This window comes from Monodelphis domestica, chromosome 1, assembly GCF_027887165.1.
Source record: "Monodelphis domestica isolate mMonDom1 chromosome 1, mMonDom1.pri, whole genome shotgun sequence".
Lineage (NCBI taxonomy): Eukaryota > Metazoa > Chordata > Mammalia > Didelphimorphia > Didelphidae > Monodelphis > Monodelphis domestica.
In genome coordinates, this window is record NC_077227.1 from 192,517,117 (window position 1) to 192,538,047 (window position 20,931).

The window sequence follows — 20,931 nt, forward strand, 5'->3', positions numbered from 1 at the left end:
AGATTTCTTTAGATAAAAGTTAGTACATATACATATGTTAAGAAATTGTTATATTGTAAAACTTTATCAGCACATAATCCTAACCCTCCTCCCCAACAACTCAGCTTTAGTATAAGATAGGAATGTAGGATAGCAAATAGATTAGGATAAGATTTATTATTTTGGGAGAGGGGAGGTTAGATGGGAACAATAAGTAACATAGATAGACTAGAATAGACATAGAAGGTGGCATGGGCCAAGGTGGTACCATGTGGACAACAGAAAATGGAGGATTTGTGATAGAGGTTTGCACATAAGAAAAAGTACCAGGCTGAAGAGTTGATGGATCTTTCTCCTCATCGGGAGAGCGGCCTGAGGAATCTTGAGAGGCTGGAATCTTGAGAAGCCAGAAGGTTCCTTCCCAAGAGCGGTTTGTCTCAGTTTTGAGAAGCTGAAGAGAGAGGACTTTCTCCTGAGGGTTACCTATCTTTTTCCTGCTAGTGACTGGAAATCCTTCCCCCCAACATTTTCCAATTGAAAGACTACTGAAGAGAAACCTGAGAAAAGACATTGAGCTCTCCATCAGACTTTACCTCTACTCCTGGTGTCCTGGGTCTGAACTGTGGCCAGGGGCCAAACCCAGGGTCAGTCAACCTGACTATCTCTCAGGGGCTCAGGCTGCCAAAGCCATAGTTGCCACCAAACTCAAGGAGGGAGGGAAAAAGTGTAGTTAGAGAAAGGACCCCCTTTCCTCCCACTTTCCTTTTCCATTCTTTTCCCTGACAACCATTCCTTTGTAATAACCTAATTGAATTAATTTACATTAAAGTGGTTATCTTTTCTCAAATTTGAATCAAGTATGAGTGGAACAGCTTAAAGAGGGAGGAAAATATTTTGGCTCTAGTAGTGGAGGAGGAGGAGAACAAGAGGAACAAGAGCCAGTCTGTGAGTGCAGCCATACCAGAAAAGGGAAAGCTGAAGAGTGAAACTAATCAAACCCCTTCTCTCTCTGAGCCAATCTAAACATCAGCTGTCTCTCCTAGATCCTGTTTCTTTTAACACCTACAAACCTACTCCATTACAATATTCATCTTATTAAATTAATAGATTCATATTAAAGTACCTACATAAAGCTATATATAAATACAAGGTAATTTTTTTGGGTTAAACTTTCATCAATCTCTTATGTTAAAACTGCCAGTTGCTTCACAATTCCTAACAAAAAAGTATAAATTCAGACTGGCATTCAAAGGCCTCTATAATCTGACTTCGATTTACCGTTTCAGCCATATTCCACGTTGTTATAGCCTCTTCATAGTCTGTCTTCTGGCTAATGTGGACATTCACTTACCTTTATTTTTTGTTTTATCATCCCTCACCTTTAGAATGGCCACCCTTAACACTTTCTTTTCTGTAACTTTTGAAATCTTACTTTTTCCTCAAGACTCAAATCAAGTGTCCTCCATTAAGTCTATCTTGATTTTCTGTAGTTGGATATAATCTATAAATTCTCAAATATATCAGTATTTTGGATAAGTTTAGCTTGCATTTTTTCCCATTACAATTCATATAAGAGCTATCTATGCATATGTCTTATTCTTCCTACTACATATAATGTGAGCTCCTTGAGGATAAGCCCCAGAAGAGAGCACCAGACTTGGATGAGACCACATAAATTTGAATCCAGACTCAGATACTGGATAGTAATCATATAACTATGACTACATTACATAACCTCTCAGAATCTCATTTCCCTAGCTGTAAAATAGTAATAATAAAATTCACATTTCCTAAGTCAACAAATTGTTATGATTCTCAAATGTGCCTTTTATAAAGAGGATCAAGTTCACTCTTATCTAAAATATGATGTAATCTAGAAAAAGTTCTATTTAGAACAATATTTAGAAGAGGCTTTCATGTTACCTAGAAAATATTGATTTGTATATTTTAATAATTAACCTTCAATTCTACTTGGATAATTCTACTTGAGAAATATTCTTTGCCCCTAAACTCTAAAAATTGACTTTTTTCAGCCCACCCTACCTTTCTAGGATCATTAAACATGCACTAGATTAGTGTCGGCAAACCTGTGGCATGTGTCCAGGAGAGGGCTGATCTCCCTCCCTTTTCCATGTGCACCTGAGGACATTTATCACATTACCTGCTCCTCTGCCCAGCAGTCCAATGGGAGTGCTTCCTTCCTTCCCTGTCTGGGATAAGGCAGCGGTCTCATATGTGGTGTGAGGGTTGCAGTTTGGGTACTGGGTCTCTAAAAGGTTTGCCATCACCACACTAGATGGTCGATCCATACTGAACTTTTTATGGTTCCTCAAACAATACTCCATATCACATTCCCATATCTTTGCAGGTACTGTGTCCCATTCTTGTAACTTACTTTCCCTTAGTTAGAAACTTAGATTTTTCTTAGAATCCTTACCTTTCTTCAAAGTTCAGCTCAAGAACCATGGTCTATATAAAGCCTTTCTTGATCTTTTGGGTACAAGTGCCTTCTGTTCAAAATTATCTTATATCTATTTTGTATATATATATATATGTTCCTGTTGTTTTTCTTGTTAGATTAAAAACTCAAGGAAAACTTTTGTCTTTTTATCCCTACTGACCAGCATAGTAGACATTTAATACATGTATATTGATTGACTGATAGAAATGACATTAAGATCAAAGTTTATATAATCTAAGTCCTTATTTATGAAAATTAATTTAAGCTCACAAATTGAGCTCTGAAACTTTGCAGAAAGACATCAATACACAAAATCTTTTAAAAAAAGAAAAACAAAATTGGCAGACTTTTAGCCAATCTGATTAAAAAGAAAAGGGCAAAAAATAAATCAAGTCAACAAAATGGCAAAAGAACAAAATGAAATCCCCAAAGTCAAAAGAAGCAAAAATAATGATAGGAATTGATTATGGAGGTAAATGCTAGGAGTTAATATGGCAGAGTAAATGATGCTCATCTTCCCTATAAATAAATAAATATAGAAAATTAAGTACCTCAAAAGAAGGGAAAGCAGAAGTGAAAGGTCTCACTGTGGTAAAAAAAAAAGAGTAGTACAGGAAGTGCTATATCAAAGGAAAGGGAGCTTGTAGATTGTAAACATGAAAGGAGTCAAAAAGACAGGCAGTAGGGGAGCAGTCCTACTCCCTAACAAGTGGCCTGAGGCAATTAAATAACAAGGGCGGGGGAGGCAGCCCAAAATTAGTCCTATAGAGGCCAGAGGCAACAAAACAGGCAGAGATGGGGAAATAGTTCAAGGCTAGTCCTACCTGCTTTGACAAGGCCTGAGGTAAAGAAAAGGTAGGGGAGGGAAAAGCCCTAGAGGCTAGGAAACTGCCTGGGGCAATGAAATGGCATAGTGAAGGTGCAGCCTGCCCAACCCTTCCCCTACTTGCTTCCCTGTAGGCTGAGGCAATTGAATCTGCAGATCAAAGATTAGCCCAACATTAGTCAACAGGGAAACCAAAAGCAGGGGAAGCAGAATATAGCTAGAAAAAATTTTCTGCAAGCCTCCCCATAAGAAACAATCTGACCCACCCCCTAGAAGTGCACACTAAAGAACTCAAAGATCGCCAGGACTACTCGAAGCCCCAGAGAAGGCCACACTGCAAGCTTGGAGCAGTGTTTTCTCCACCCCAGAAACTGAGCAGAACTTCAACATAATGGGGAGTGTGAAGGGAGAACAATAACTTTAAAAAATGAGCAAAAGGTGGGGAAAAAACAAAAACAAAAACAACTAACCTTAGAAAGTTACTTTAGTGATAGGGAAGATCAAACTATAAACTCAGAAGAGGACAACAAAGAGAAAAAGAAAATTTGTGGAGCCTCAAAGGAGTAAGAAAGGATGTTAGGCCCCCCAAAATATTTCAGAACTTGAAAAGAACTTTAAAAATCAAATGATAAAAGAAAAGATTGAAAGATTAAACAACCTAGGAACTAGAAAGGGCCAAATGAAAATAGAGACCAAAAAAAAAAACCAATTCAGAAGCAAACAACTCCCCAACTAGAAAGAGTAACACAAGGGAAGGGAAGGAAGGACAAAAGTGGTAAATTATCTAACACGAAGCATAACCTAAGAGTCAATATAGCAAAGAAGAAGATGGTGGGGGGCAAAACTTGAACTTTATTCTTATTAGAATTAGCTAAAAGTGGGAATAATACCCATACTCAGTCAGGTATAGAAACCTATCTTACCCTATGAGAAATAGGAGGGAAAAGGCAATAAGAGAAGGAAGAGAGATGGAAAAAAGGAGAATGAACTGGAGGAGGTAGTGGTCAGGAGTAAGACATCTATGAACAGGGAAAAGCTGAAGGAAGAGAGAAAGATAAACAGGAAAGTAATAAGAAGGAGTGAAACACACAATTAATAATCATAACAGTGAATGCAATGAATTCATCTACAAAATGGAAAAGGAGAGCAGAATGGATTAAAAACTCAAATCTCACAATATGCTGTCTTTAGGAAGAAGCACATTTAAAGCAAGGAGACACACAAAGAGAATAAAAGTAAGGGATTGAAGCAGAATTGATTTAGCTTCAGTCAAAGTAAAAAAGTAGAGGTAGCAGTCATGATGTCAGACAAAGCAAAAGTAAACCCTGTTCTAGTCAAAAGAGATAGGGAGAAAACGATATCTTTCTAAAAGGTACCATAGTCAATGAAATAATATCAATACCAAATATATATGGACCAAATGGCATTTCATCCAGATTCCTAAAGGAGAAGTTACATGAGTTACAGGAGGAAATAGTCAAACTTTACTAGTAGGGGACCTCAATCTTCCCTCTTCAGAAGTCAATAAATTGAAACAAACAAAAAACGAAGTTAAGGAGATAAATAAAACTTAAGAAAAGTTAGATATTATAGACCTCTGGAGAAAACTGAATGGGAATAGAAAGCAATATACCTTTTCTTCAACAGAATGTAATAAAAGGAGCTTTCATCAGAGTGATAAAGGGTATCTATCTGAAATCATCAGCAAGTATTATCTGTAACAGGATAAACTAGAATCCTTCAAAATCAGATCAGGGGTAAAGCAAGCATTATCACCATTACTATTTAATATTAAACTAGATCTGGGATATAGAGAAAATAACATACACAAATTAGAAGGGAAGAATAAAACAATATGATTCAATATCATTAATGAAGGATTAAATTTTTTAATATAAATCTTACCAAATAGACTATAGTAATTCATTCATTTATCATAACCAAGTTTGATATACAAGAAAAGTAGGAATGGTGCAACATAAGGGTAACAGTGAATGTAACTGATCATATTAAAAACCATATTTAAAAACCACATGATTATCTCAATAGAGGCAGAAAAAGCCTTTGACAAAATATAATATTCATTTATCCTGTGTTAAACTGTTCTCATTGGCTAACAACATTTAGTATACTTTGAAAATCCTAGTAATGAAGATATTAAAAGATTAATTTCAGGAAAATTGCAGGCCAATCTCCTCTTCCCTAAATCAGCAGTATTTCTATTTAATAACAAAAAATCTAAGAAAAAATAATAGAAAATGAAACACCACTCAAAATAACACAAAAAGCACAAAATATTTTGGGATTAATTTTCCAAAGCATGGCTATTACTTTATAGTCAATCACAAATAACAATTAATAGAGAGAAGACTTAGATTGGTGGAAGAATCTCACATGCTCATTGCTGAGCAATGCCAATATAATAAAATGATAAAACTACCAAAGTTAATTTATATTTCTAATATTATAACAATAAAATATCTAAAGGATAATTCACAGAACTGATAGAATAATAATACAACTAATCTGAAGCAATAAACTAAAGGATCAAGAAAAATAATGGAAAGATGTAAGAATGAAAGGGAAATAGCACTTCTAGATCTCAAACTTTTTTACAAAGCAGTAGTCATCAAAACCACATGCTCCTGGTTTTAAAAAATAGAGGAAATTAGTGGAATATACTAGATAAGAGAGAAATAGAAATAATGAAACTCAATAGCCCAATTTCCAATAAGCCAGAAAATTTAAGTTCTTAGGAAAGAACTTCCTATTTGAGAAAAATTACCAGTAAAACTCGAAAGTAGACTGATAGAAATTAGGTTTATATCAATGGACCTAACAGTACATTCCATAATAAATTCTAAATGGTTATATAAGCTCAGTGTTAAAGATCTTATCATAACAAAATTAGAAAGGAAGCAAATCATTTACTTATTAGAGCTATGGGTAGGGCATATGTTTTTAACTAAACAAGGAATAAGGATAATTTAAAAAAGTAAAAAATAAAAATTTAATTGTATCAAAATGAAAAGCTTTGACAAAAACAAAATTAATATACTTAGGATAAGAAGAGAAGTAAGTGAATGGAAAAATATTAGTATGAAATTTCTTATGATTTTGGTACCCAAGACATATAACAGAACATATCTATCTATCTATCTATCTATCTATCTATCTATACACATACATATATTTACATATAGCAGGAAAGATACATCTCACTAGAGTAAGAAGGGATACCAATCAAGCATAGATGGCATCTGGGGAAACTACAGCAGGAGGAGAGGTACCCAACAAACTGGCAGTGGGTGGAGCAGAGTCCTGCCCAATCTGGCAAAGGCAGCATTTGGGCAAAACAGTTGCAAACCTTCCCACAGTATCCATAGTACTCCCAGAAAGTGCACACAGTTTTGACCCAAAATGTAGCCAAATTGCCTTCACACACACTATAGGACCCAAAGGCAGAACACAATACAGGTAGGCTGCCCCTACACACAACATAGGATACAAAGGCAGCTAATTGGTCCCTGAGCACTGGAGTAGACAACAATATAATAAGCTCAGGAAAATACTCAACTCCACTTTAGGAACAAAGATGAACTTTAATATATGGACAAAATTGAGAAATAGGAAGGGAAAATGAGCAAAAGACAAAGAAAAACACGACAACAGAAAATTACTTTAGGGACAGGGAAGATCATATGCTAAAAAAACTCAAAAGAGGACAACAGTGCCAATATAGCTACACATGAAGCCTCAAAGGAAAATGAGAAAAAGAGTTCTTAGAGGAGTTTAAAAGGGATTTAAAAATAATACAAGAGAGGTAGAAGAAAAACTGGATAAAGAATCAGGAGTGACACTAGAGAAACATGAAAAAAGCCTTAACAGCTTGGTAAAAGAAATATAAAAAAGGCACTTCCAAGTATTGCTAATGAAAAGACCAAAGTTGAACAGAAAATCTTATGTCCAGATATAAGATCCAAGAGAAGCACAAAAAGGTAAACAAGAAATAGAAAATACAAGGGATTCAATAAGATTAAACAATTTATATTCCTACATGAGACAATACTTGTAACTTTTTTAATTTGGTCAATTTTGAACATTATTTATTCCCTAGTTACAAAAATCATTTTCTATTCCTCCCTCCCCTTCCCCCTCCCCTCCCATAGCCCACGCACAATTCCACTGGGTATTACATGTGTCTTTGACCAGAATCCATTTCCATATTGTTGGTAATTGCACTAGGATGTTCATTCAGAGTCTACATCCCCAATAGTATCCCACTCGACTCATGGAATCAAGCAATTGTTTTTTCTTTGGTGTTTTTACTTCCACAGTTTTCCCTCTGAATGTGGATAGTGCTTTTTTTCATAGATCCCTCCAGGTTGTTCAGGATCACTGCATTGCCACTAATGGAGAAGTCCATTATGTTCGATTGTACCACAGTGTATCAGTCTCTGTGTACGATATTTTCCTGGTTCTGCTCCTTTCATTCTGCATCACTTCCTGGAGGTTGTTCCAGTCTCCATGGAATTCCTCCACTTTATTGTTCCTTTGAGCACAATAGTATTCCATCACCAATATATACCACAATTTGTTCAGCCATTCCCCAATTGAAGAGCATTCCTTCATTTTCCAATTTTTTGCCACCACAAAGAGCACAGCTATGAATATTCTTGTACAAGTCTTTTTCCTTATTATCTCTTTGGGGTACAAGCCCAGCAGTGCTATGGCTGGATCAAAGGGCAGAAAGTCCTTTATCGCCCTTTGGACATAGTTCCAAATTGCCCTCCAGAATGGTTGGATCAATTCACAACTCCACCAGCAATGCATTAATGTCCCAACTTTGCCACATCCTCTCTAGCATTCATTACTTTCCTTTGCTGTCATGTTAGCCAATCTACGAGGTGTGAGGTGATACCTCAGAGTTGTTTTGATTTATATCTCTCTGATTACTTGTAACTCTTAAGAATATTATAATTATTAGGGCAGTTAGAAGGAGTATACCTAGACACAGTACACAGGAACAAATTGAATATGATGGGGTGATATAAAAAATTAAGGGGTGAGAAAGATGAATGCATACAGAGAAGACAGAAGGACAGATAGAAGGGGATAAATTACTTCATATAAACAGACATAAAAGAATTGAATCTCTGAGATAAGAATTCACTAACTGTTAAAAACTACTGAGAAATTAGAAAACAGTATGGCACAAACCAGGTATAAACCAATATCTTACATTGTATATCAAGATAAGATCAAAATGGGTACAAGACCTAGACATAAAGAGTTCTACCACAAGCAAATTAGGGGAGTATAGAATAACTTACCTGTCAAATCTATGGACAAGGTAAGAATTTATGACCAAAGAACAGAATGAGGAATATGTTTTAAAAGAGATGAACAGGAGAATTTCATTAAAATCTGGAAAAGCCTACATGAATTGATGCAGAGTGAAGTGAGCAGAACCAGCATATTATACCCAGTGACAACAATAATGTACAACGAACAACAGTGAATAACTTAATTATTCTGATTGATAAAATGATCCAAGATAATTCTGAAGGACTTAGGATGAAAAATGCTATATAACCTCCATTGAAAGAACTGATAAAAGTCTATAAGACCAATTGATGCAGACCATTTTTCACTTTATATTTTCTTCATGTTTTTGTGTCTTCTTCCCAACATGACGAATATGGAAATGTGTTTTATATGACAGCACATGTATAACCAATAACAACTTGCTTAATGTTTTGGGGGAAGGAAGGAAAGAAAAGATAGAATGTGGAACTCAAAGTGTCAGAAAATTAATATCAATAATGATTTTACATGTAAATAGTAAAAATAAAACATTACTGTAAAAATCTATTATTTTTATATTAAATCACTTTCTGGGAGGGTGGAGTTAAAGATATAGTGGGATAAAATTTACTGCTATAAAATACAAAAGGTATCAGTAAAATTATTTTAAACCTGTGCACTCACAAGTCTGTAACATGAGTGTTTTACACAATAAACAGTTTTGTGTTGCTCTGTTTCAGCCCAGGCCACCCAACACTGGACTTGGTTAAAGAGTGTTTCTGAAGAGCCCTTCTTTAGTTCTGATCCAGTACACTTTCTTTTGACTTCTTCACTCTATTAGTTGTCCTAAGAAACCTCACATCAGCCTCAATATATTTACCTGCTTTTCACATTCTGTCTTTCCCACACTTTTTTCCCCTGCCTTCCCCTACCCCTTGCAGGATATTTTCTCAGATCCACTTCAATTGTCAGAGCTTCTTTACTCCACAGTCTTCCAATGGGGCTTTGCATCAACTTTAATCCAGGCCATTTGCTTCCCAGCCTCTCTTGTCTCAGGGCCTCCTCCAATGTATGAGAAGTCATTCTTAGAGAAGAATTACCTCAAACTGCCAGGCCTTAACCTGCTCAGATTCAGCCATACTTTCTTTTGATTCTGCCTATTGTGAATGAGGCTCACCATCACTACCTGCTATAAGATTGGACCCTAAAGGAAGGACTTGAATGGTCTAATCAGCTGCCTCCCTCAAAAGACCTCTCTTCAGACACTATTACACCACCTGAATGCATCCCTCAGTGGTTTACATTTTCTAGTCCTCTCATTCTCCTTGTCCTAGTGATTCTGAACACCTGAATATCTATTGCTCCCATATTCATATAACCCTTATCCCACATCAACCCCCACCCCACCCTGAACCCATGTTGCATTCTGGATCTACCTATCCCTTCCAATGTACTCTTTAGAATTTCTGTTCTATAATAAACAACCTTGCTTTTGCTTTAAAATTTCCTTTCTTGATTATTCACTATGATCAGGTGGAATTTATACCAGGAATATAAGGATGGTTTAATATTAGGGAAACCATCTATATAATTAACCATATCAACAACCAAACTAACAGAAATCACATGATTATCTCATAGATGCAGAAAAAGCCTTTGACAAAATACAATACTCATTCCCATTGAAAATACTAGAACTGTAATAGAACGGCCATTCCTTAAAGTAATAAACAGCATATATTTAAAACCATCAGCAAGTATCATCTGCAACAGGGACAAGTTAGAAGCCTTCCCAATTAGATCAGGAGTGAAGCAAGGGTGTCCATTATCACCTCTATTATTTAATATTGTTCTAGAAATGTTAGTGATAGCAATTAGAGAAGAAAAAGAAACTGAAGGGATTAAAGTAGGCAGTGAGGAAACTAAACTATTATTCTTTGCAGATGATATGATGGTATATTTATTTTTTATTTTTAAATTTACTTTTGTTTAATTAATTTAGAATATTTTTCCATGGTTACATGATTTATGTTATTTCTCTCCCCTCCCCCCTCCCCTTCTCATAGCCAACTTGCAATTCAACTGGGTTTTACAAGTATCATTGATCAAGACCTATTTCCATATTATTAATATTTGCAATAGAGTGATCACTTAGAGTCTACATCCTTAAACATATCCCCACATGATGGCATATTTAAAGAAACCAGAAATCAACTAAAATACTAATGGAAATAATTAACAACTTTAGCAAAGTTGCAGCCAGATAAACTCACATAAATCATCAGCATTTTTATATATTTCCAACAAACCTCAGCAGCAGGAGTTAGAAAGAGAAACTCCATTTAAAATCACTCTAGATAATATAAAATATTTAGGAATCTATCTGCTAAGACAAACCCAGGAATTATATGAACACAACTACAAAACACTTTTCACACAATTAACACTAGCTCTAAATAATTGGGAAAACATTAATTGCTCATGGGTAGGATGAGCTAACATAATAAAAATGATAATCTTACCCAAATTAATCTACTTATTCAGTGCCATCCCTACCAAACTACCAAAAAACTTTTTTTATAGAATTAGAAAAATTATAACAAAGTTCATCTGGAAGAACAAAAGATCAAGAACATCAAGGGAAATAATGAAAAAAAAAATTGAAGCAATACCAGAGCTTAAACTGAATTATAAAGCAGTGGTCATCAAAACAATATGGTACTGGCTAAGAGACAGAAGAGTGGATCAATGGAATAGACTAGGGGTAAATGACCTCAGCAAGCTAGTGTTCAATAAACTCAAAGACCCTGGATTTGGGGACAAGAACTTATTATTTGACAAAATCTGCTGGGAAAATAGGAAAACAGGATAGGAAAAATTAGGTTTAGATCAACATCTTACAACCTATACCAGGATAAATTCAAAATGAGTAAATGACATAAATATAAAGAGGGAAATCACAAATAAATTATATGAACATATAATAATATACCCGTCAGATCTGTGGGAAATGAAGGAATTTAAGACCAAGCATGAGATAGAGAACATTGCAAAATATAAAATGAATGCCTTTGATTATATCAAATTAAAAAAGTTTTGTACAAACAAAACCAATGCAACCAAAATTAGAAGGAAAGCAACAAAACTGTGAGAACATTTTATAACAAAGTTCTCTGACAAATTTAATTTCCCAAATATATAAGGAACAAAGTCAAATTTACAAAAATTCAAGTCATTCCCTAATCAACAAATGGTCAAGGCACATGAATAGGCAGTTTTCACATGATGAATGCACTTGAAAAAATATTCTAAATCCCTCCTAATTAGAGAAATGCACATAAAAAAAAAACCTTACACCTAGAAGACTGGCCAATATAGCAGCAAAGGAAAGTGAAAAATGTTGGAGAGAATGTGGCAAAATTGGAATACTAATACACTATTGGTGGAATTATGAATTGTTCCAACCATTCTGAAGGGCAATTTGGAATTATGCCCAAAGGGCATTAAAAGAATGCATACCCTTTGACCCAACCATACCACTGTTGGGTTTGTTTCCCAAAGAGATAATAAGGAAAAAAAGACTCATACAAAAATATTTATATCACTTTTTATGGTGGCAAAAAATTGGAAAATGAGGGGGTGTCCATTGATTGGGGAATAGCTGAATGAGTTGTGGTATATGATGGTGATGGAATATTATTGTACTGAAAAGAATAATTAACCGAAAGAATTCCATGTCAACTGGAAAGACTGCCAGGAATTTATGCAGAGCAAAAGAAGCTGAACCAGGAGAACAATGTACACAGAGAATGATACACTATGACAATCGATTATGATAGACTTTTCTACTAGCAGCAATGCAATGACACAGGAAAATCCAGGGGAACTTATGAGAAAGAATGCTATCCATATCTGTGGAAACAGAAATGCAGAAGAAAAACATATGATTGATAACATAGTTTGATATGGATATGATTAGGGTTTTGATGTTAAAAGTGCATTCTATTGCAAATATGAATAACATGGAAACTGGTTTTCAACAAATTTCAACATTTATAACTCAGTGGAACTTCTTGTCAGCTTTGGGAGTGGGGAGGAAAGAAGGAAGGAATCATGAATCATGGAACTATGGAAAAATTTTCTAAATAAAAAAAAAAGGGGGAACCTTCCTTTCTTACTCCTTCCATCTTCTAGTTCTTATTGAGATCTGACTTCTCTTTGTTAACACTGCATGTCTTATCAACCTTTCTAGTACTGCTTGTAATTTTAGTCATAACCTTGACTTGAGACTTTTATATTTAGTGAATTAGAATACTCTTTGCTTCTCATTGCTTTTTTTTTCAGACTTACCAGTACTTCTATTAATATTACTATGTAACTTTGCCTCCTTCTAGGCTCAATTCATATTTGTCACAAAATGAAGATTTTGGTAGCTATTATCTACTAAAGCCCTTAACATTCTCATTCTTTCAATGAGTTCAGTGACTGACAGAGTTCTCTCTATTCTTTCTCCACATCCAATTCTTTCCCTCATGCAGGACTTCACCATACATAGACACTCTCTCAAGTACCCCAACTTCCTAATGGCTCCCTCCCCCTTCTTTCCCCAGAAGATGTATGGAGATTTCTTTTTTTCCCCCTCATAAAGTATTATAACTCAATTATCTTCATCCATTATTTATTTCCTCCTTCAATCTTGTCTCACATGAGGAGTAGCTCACTTCCTTGCCAAGGCCAATCCCACTACAAGGAAGTCCCTCTTGATCTCATTTTATTCTGTTTTCTTTGGCAGATTGCCTCTTTTATCATCTCTACTCTGTCATGAATCTACATTCCCTATCTACTAGCTATTTTCCAGCTACCCAAACCTCCCCAGACCTTAAAAATCCCTCACTTGATTTGACTGTTTGTACGAGTTATCATCCTATCTATATTTCCTGTTTTTCATGACTAAACTCCTTAAGAAAGCCTTCTAGACTCAAAGTATTAATTTCCTCTCCTTTCATTCCTTAAATAATTCTCTATGATCTGGCTTCTGACCTTATCAATCAAACTAAACTACTACCAATTACTAAATTTAATATACTTTTCTCTATCCTCAACCTATTTTGCCTTTCAGTAACTTCTGACAGTGTTGATCACTCTTCTAAAATATTGTCTGCTCACATGTAAAATCCAGTGGAATTGCATGTTGGCTATGGGAGGGTAGGGGGGGTTAGGGGAGGGAAAGAACATGAATCTTGTAACCATGGAAAAATCTTCTAAATTAATTAATTAAATAAAAATTCCAAATAAAAAAAATATTGTCTGCTGTATAGGGTTTTATGACAGTGCTCCTTACTGGTTCTCCTACCTTCCTGATCACTCACTCCTCAGGTTCCTTTGCTGATTCTTCATTTAGGTCATACCCTAGATGTCCCCTAATGCTTTATTCTGGGTCCTCTTCTCTTTTCCCTCCATTCTGTCTCATTTATTGATATCATGAGCTCTCACTAGATTTAATTCCAATCTTCTTACATTTTTTTCTCTTCCATGTATTCTGCAATCTAGACACAATGGCTTTCTTTCTTTTCCTCCCATATGCCACTCTGTCTCCTGTTTCAGATTTTTCCTTTAAGTTTTCCCTTAGGTCTGGAATGTTCTCCCTCTTTACCTCCACTTTTTGGCTTCCTTCTAGACTCAGTTCATATCTCACCTTCTGTAAGAGTACTTTCCCAGTCCACATGCTTCCCTTATCTAATTTCTCCCTCTAGGATTAGTTATTATTTATACTGCACACACATATACACACATCTTTTATGGACATGTGCTTATTGTCTCATTCATTTGAATGTGTGCTTTTTGAGTCAAAGGATAGTGTTTTTGCATTTAAAAAAAATCTGAACATGACAAGCATCAACAAATACACAAAAATAAAAAAGAATGTTGTATTGGAAATTACAAAGCTCACAATATTAAAACTTTAAGTAATCCTATCACTTCTTCCCTGTTTGTCTGTGTTGCCTTCTATTCTTCCTTCTGCTCTCTTATATGTATTTTCAAAATATTATCATTTTTTACTTTTATTTCTTTAGCATCACTCCTTTTATAATTACTCTTGTGCTTTTGCTTATGTACATAGCACATGGTAAGTATTAGGGTAACTGCCAACCTTATGATAAATTGTCCTGTTTCCCCCCAAAACCTCAAACATATCTAGAAAACGAACCAGATCAAATACTGATGGGAATTGGGGCAAAAGGGGGGTTCCTGATCCAAAACAACAGGGCCTAAACTTGTGTGAAATATAGAAACAGGGGCCCCCTGGCTGCTTTGTTGATCACTACTCAATTTTGTGTCACAGATCCAAGGTAGGGTGCTATTTCTAGGTAAAGAGCAAGGAGCAAGATTAGAAGCAAGCAAAAGCTGTGTATCTCAGCTCCCAGGAGATGAGCAGAGTTTTGAGTTCCAACTTCTATCTCAGCCAGAACACTGCAGAAGGATCAGAACAGGAATTTCAAACCAAAAGGAGGCCTAGAGTTGTATCACCCTGAAACTGCAGAGTTTTATAACTAGTGACAGTAGCTGAACCATGATTCCAATGGACTAAAACATACTTTCCATCTTCTTCTAGGGAAACGAAAGACTCAGAGTACAGAATAAGACATTTATGTATGGTGGGGGTATGGATGGGGCAGAATATGGTCAATGCAAACATTTCTTTTGTTTAACTATATACAATTGTAACAAGAGTTTTTATTTTCTTTCTTACCCAGCTAGGGAGACTGAGATAAAGAGAAGGCAAATCCCTGCTAATTGAAAAAATTAAAATAAATAATTCAGAGTTAAGTGAGCAGAATCAGGAAAGCAATGAGTAAAATAATGCAAATGCAAAGAGTTGAAAACTGAAATAGAAACTTGTGAAAATATAATAACCCTGCATGAACATAGAAAGAACTTGAGAAACTATATCTTTCTCCCTATATTGCAAGGGAACAGCAGGAGATTAGTACTGCCAATGTAGTCTAAACATGTTGATTTATTTTTCTAAATGCTTTTCCTCCTCACTTTAAAAATAATCTTTGTTACAAAAATGGCATTCTGGGTAGAAGAGGTAAGAAATGAATGCTATTATAATAATTAAGAAATGAATGCTTTATACTCATAAAAAGTATCAACATTTTCTTAAACCACAGAACAAAGTAAGTGTAATTTTAAGTAAAGTGAAAAATATTAAATAGCACTTTTTGTAAAGGGAGGCATAGTAAGGGTTGGGCTTTGAAGAATAATGTAGTAAAATGCCCAAAGTCAAGCTGTCAGTTACTTCAGGTTAAATGTCCCCATTTCTTGGCAAGCCTGCTTGTCTGTCATGTACCCAGGTCTGATGATATGTAACTAAACTCACTTTCTCCTGAGAAAAATCTTTCTTTTGGTTTTTATAACACAAGATCAAATTTCTTCTTGGACTACCATAACAACTCATATTTCTTACTATGTCCCTCCAAGGGAGGGAAACAACTCTACCTAATGACTCTGCACTCACTAGACCCTATGGAATCATAGGATTTTGATTAAAGGGGACTTTAGAAGTTATATAAGGTAATTTTATTGCTGAGTTCAGAGAGGCAAAATAACTTAATCCAGATTATAGACAGTAAGCAGTAGTCAGGAATATCATTAATCATATAGTTCCCATTTCCATATTTTTCATTTCCTTATCCATGAGGACATTTCCTATCCACATTTTCTGAGTAATTCATACTAGAAATTGCCAAAAGACCCAAAGAAATCTGATAAAGGTGAATAACATGGGCTTTAACTACCTGGATGGGAGTAGGGAAGGAAGGGTTGGCCATGGTAAACTCTAGGAACACACAAAATTAAACTTACTTGATGCCTGCAGAAAAGCTCACCACAGGGAAGAAGAGCCCATCAGTGCTGAAGTTCTCAAACATTCCCTGCACAGGCTGCCCATTGATTCGGAATGAGATGCTAGGCACACCAAGGTCAAGGCAGCAGCTCACCACATCATCTGACTTTAACAAATGTTGGTTGACAGAGGCCACTGCTCTTGGAATTCGGCCTGGTTAGAAAAAGCAGGCAAAGACAATGAGAAGTAGTAATAATAGACTCTTGAAAATCTCACCTTGAGAGTCAGATTTACAAATAGAACACTGAGTCATAAGAGAATATGAAAAGGCTTTGTGACCAAAACAATAATAGGTGAATGGACAGAAATTGATAGTCTGATCTTAAGTGATAATTTTCTAATTTAAATCTATCTTTGAGGCATAAATTTACTTTCTTTTTATGAGATAAATGATGTGAGCCATAATTCTTCAAGCTGTAAGTGAGAAGACAGAGTGCTTGAGATGAAGGAAGCCATCCTGAATGGTAATGAACACGTTTTCAGGTTGTATGGCATGTCTTTAGACTCTGGCTGGTACTCAATGCACTGGACAATTTTACTATGCTCAGAAAAGCTGAAATAGGAAAGAATTCTAAAGGGCTAATGCTTGGGAACCCATATTTGCTGCAATTATATCTGAGAGATGTGGCTATCCTAGAATTATGAAGAGAGAGATCACTTTTTCCTGAAAAAAAAAATCAAATTGAAAAGTAGCAAGACCAACAAGCTATTAGATGATCTGGTGTGATTATAAAAAATAGTGCTATAGTGCTACAGAAAGGTAGGGAAACTCATCTCTCTTTCTACATTTCTATATCATGACCATTATAAAGGATGGTATTAATTTCCTATTCTAAGTATTATAAAATTGACTAAGTAAGAAAATCAACTCTTTTATATTTAAACAAATATCCCATTTCACTCTGGAAGCTAAGGCAAATAAAAATTATCACCACTTATAATGAAAATCTTGGTAGTCACCTGGTCATTTGGATGAATTTCTATGTTTTCTATATAGCAGAAACTATAAGAGTATTTGATAATTTTTTGGATAGAGGAAAGAGAGATACCTGTTAACTAAATGATTACATATAGATATGGATGGAAAATCAAAATCCAAGAGTAAACTGAAGGCTTCTGATTGTCTGAGAACTGGGATTATAAACTATGTTATGAGTAGCCTGGCAGGCTCATCCCCAAACAGTGGAAGGTATTCTGGGATAAAAGTGTAATTCTCATTTAAGGGCTATAGAGAAACAATACCTGGATGATAGGAATAGGGTGGAAGATAGACTGGTAGATTCATGGCTAGGTAGATGATGAGAGCATTAATTAGAAAACAGCAAGGACACTAGAGGAGGAGAAGGGAGAGAAGGGGAAAATAAAAACTTTGACTAAGTGAAGAGAGTCAAGAATGACACAGACCCTGTAAACTTGGTTAAATTGTTAGGATGGTGGTTTCCTTGACCATAAAAGGAAAGTTTGTGGTAGGAGGGTTTGAAGGGAAAGATAATGCTTTATATTTTAGACATCTTGTGTTTGAGATGTCTATGAGATATCCAATTCAAGATGTCCAAAAGCCTCATACAAGATTGGTGCTCAGGAGAGAGATTAGGTCTAGAGGGATTAGATCTATGAATTATCTCCAAAGATCTTATAAATGACCAATGAGAGTTGATGAGTGAGACAGTATAAAAGGGGGAGAAAGAGAAGAGCCCTAGATAAAAGCCTTGTTGGACATCTTGATTAGAAGACATGAAAAAATGAATGAAGATCCAGCAAAGAAGGCTCATGTAAAGTAATATAGGCAGGAGAAAAATCAAGAGAGAAAAACCTAGAGAAGAGGGAACATTTAAAAGAAAGTCGAGACCATATCAGGAAGGATGAAGATAATGAAAATCTTCTTAGGTTTGGCAATCAAGAGATCATGGGTAACTTTGGAGGCCATTTTCAATTGAATGACAAGGTCAGGAGACCAGAACACAGATGCTTATTGGTGAAAAGGAGATGAAATAGAGAAGCTTTATGCATACAGTTTTCTCAAGGAGTTTAGCTAGAAAGAGGAAGTAAGATATGGAAATATCATGAAAACAGTCAGATAAAGAAGCTATTTAGCAAGAATGGGGGAGATATAGGTATGTTTGTGGGCAGCAAGGAAAAAAGCCAGTAGACAGGAAGGGAATGAATAGCAGAGTAAGGATCTTGGGGAAGGATGCAATATTCTGGAGAAGATAGAAACAAACATGGTCAAAAATGTATGTAGAGGATTTGACCCTGGCAAAGAGAAGGGCTATCTCTTCTTTCAAGACAAGGATATAGAAGATAGAAGGAAAATATCAGTGATGTGATCTAAGGGGTGGGGAAGAAAGAGTTTGCTTCCAATAAACGGAATAAATATTTCCAGTGAAATATAAAGCTAAGTCCTCAAGGTAAGAAGGTAGAATAGGGGGTGCCTTGGGAGATAAGGGAGATAAGGGAAAGTTTAGAACTGGTTTGTAGTTGCAATGGAGAAGAAGGTACCATATAAACTAGAAAGTAATAAGATAAATATCTGCTGCAATGAGAACATAGTGAATGCCAGATACCACAAATTTATAGACAGATGATCAGCTTGGTTTCTTGATTTTATCCAGCTCCCTTAAGCAGTTTGTGAAAAGAAACAAAAGAGGCAGATGATGGGTGTGTGCCAATGTATGAATGGCAATTGACCATGAAAGCCAGAGTAGAGACTGATAGAGATGAACTAGTTTACTAAAAGATCAAACTACAGAAGGGAGGAGGGTGGATACAGTACAAAGGTAAAAGAACTGAAGGGTAGATGAAGGACAAGCTGAGGAGTCATATGGCTGATGATCATAGATTATGTGTAGATAAATTATTTTTAGAGTTCATGAACATGGAGGTGGTACACTTGTAGGCGATAGCAAATTCAAGGCATGACTATACATACATACATACATATATATATGTATATATATATATATATATACATATATATATATGAAGTGGAGTGCAGGAATAGACCACAGGAACTTTTGAAAAGCCCAAAGAAGTATAAAGTTAGGATGCTTGAGCATATATAAACATATGTGCTTAAGTATTCTATATAAGGGTAGGAATTGGAAGGAAAAGAAAGTGAATCAGAACTCACTGAGGGAAGGAAAGAATTCCTTCAGAAACACCCTGAGATGGTTGATACAGATTGATGAGTAAAACTGATAAAAGGAGAATCCAGAAAGATCAGAAAAGGTAAAAGTTTTCATTCTTATCTCTGGTTCTAAGACTCCAGGAAATAATGCTATGATCCTGTCTCCTTGATGGTAAACAAGTTGACCACAACAATACTAGAAGTCATGAAATAACTCAAGTCCAGTTAGAGCAAAATTCTCAAAAAAGTCATATTTTCATAAAAGTATATATAAAAATGTGACAACTTTTAATATACAATCTCCATAGCCTATAGAATTCTGTCAAAATATTTAAAGGAAGATCCATTTTCATCATTTATTGCTCTTCCTTTATAATGTCATCAAGTGACAAGACAAAATATTTAATCAAGGATGGAGACAGAAAAAGGAATATCTATTTCATGAAAAAAAAATCCCTTCTTGAATATCCACCCTCAGACATGCATAGTGCACTTAATCTTTTCAGAACAACAAAGAGATTTATGATGTACAATAGAAATATCATGATGAAAAACTTTTGAATAAAAATCATTCTTTTTAAGATGGTAATAAATTTTCAGCGAATATGGAGACTATTAAGAATAGCTAGCATTTCTCTTTCTCTGAATGCCTTTAAAATAAAAATGTGAAATATATTTTTTATTTAAAACTAAGGCTTATCATGAATTAGACAAGGAACTCAAAAGATCCTTTCTAAAGAAAATTTGGGTTTTATAAAGGAAAAAAACAAAAACATTTCTAATATACAGGAGAACTGAGGTTTTCAAAGGCCAAAAGAGAGCCTCAAAGAACTCACATTTTGCTACTGAAATATGTGCATAATAAAAGAAATTTAGGCTAAGTGAATGAAGAACACTGTTGTGTACTCCTTAGCCTAATCTTTATTCTTAAATTAATTTGTAGCTAAGTGAAAGAGAATCTTGGGACTGTTTCAGATTCACTGTACCTAAGCAAAATGATTATCTAAAACAGAAAACTTTGGTGTGCTCATTGCTGGAGAATCAGACCTAAGCTTACTCGCAGTTCATTATGAATAGATTTTGTTAGCTGGGCATTAAACTATGAATGAAAAGATATTTATTGAAGCTTACTGTGTGCAAAGCAATGTGTTAAAAGGTAGGGATACAAATAGAAAAGCAGTATATTCTCTGCTGTCAAGGGGCTTACCTTTTAACTGGGAGCAAACTTTAGGACTAATGAAGTGTCAGTTTGCCCTTATTAGGGAGAAGCTTTAGTCACTATACCTCAGCATACTGAAACAAAGATTGATGAATCCCTGAAG

General features: G+C 35.3%; 1 protein-coding gene across 3 annotated transcripts in view; it reads right to left on the reverse strand.

Annotated features, from left to right (window-relative positions):
- The window catches only part of RYR3 (ryanodine receptor 3), a 793,997-nt gene that overhangs the window by 350,905 nt on the left and 422,161 nt on the right, over positions 1–20,931 (reverse strand). For 2 of the 3 annotated variants that reach the window (XM_056810219.1, XM_056810218.1), the window contains exon 19: positions 16,443–16,635. The exons of the other annotated variant lie outside the window; for it this stretch is intronic. In XM_056810219.1, coding sequence (XP_056666197.1) covers positions 16,443–16,635 — 193 coding nt within the window. The remainder of the gene's footprint in view (positions 1–16,442; positions 16,636–20,931) is intronic. 3 annotated transcript variants of the gene reach the window in all.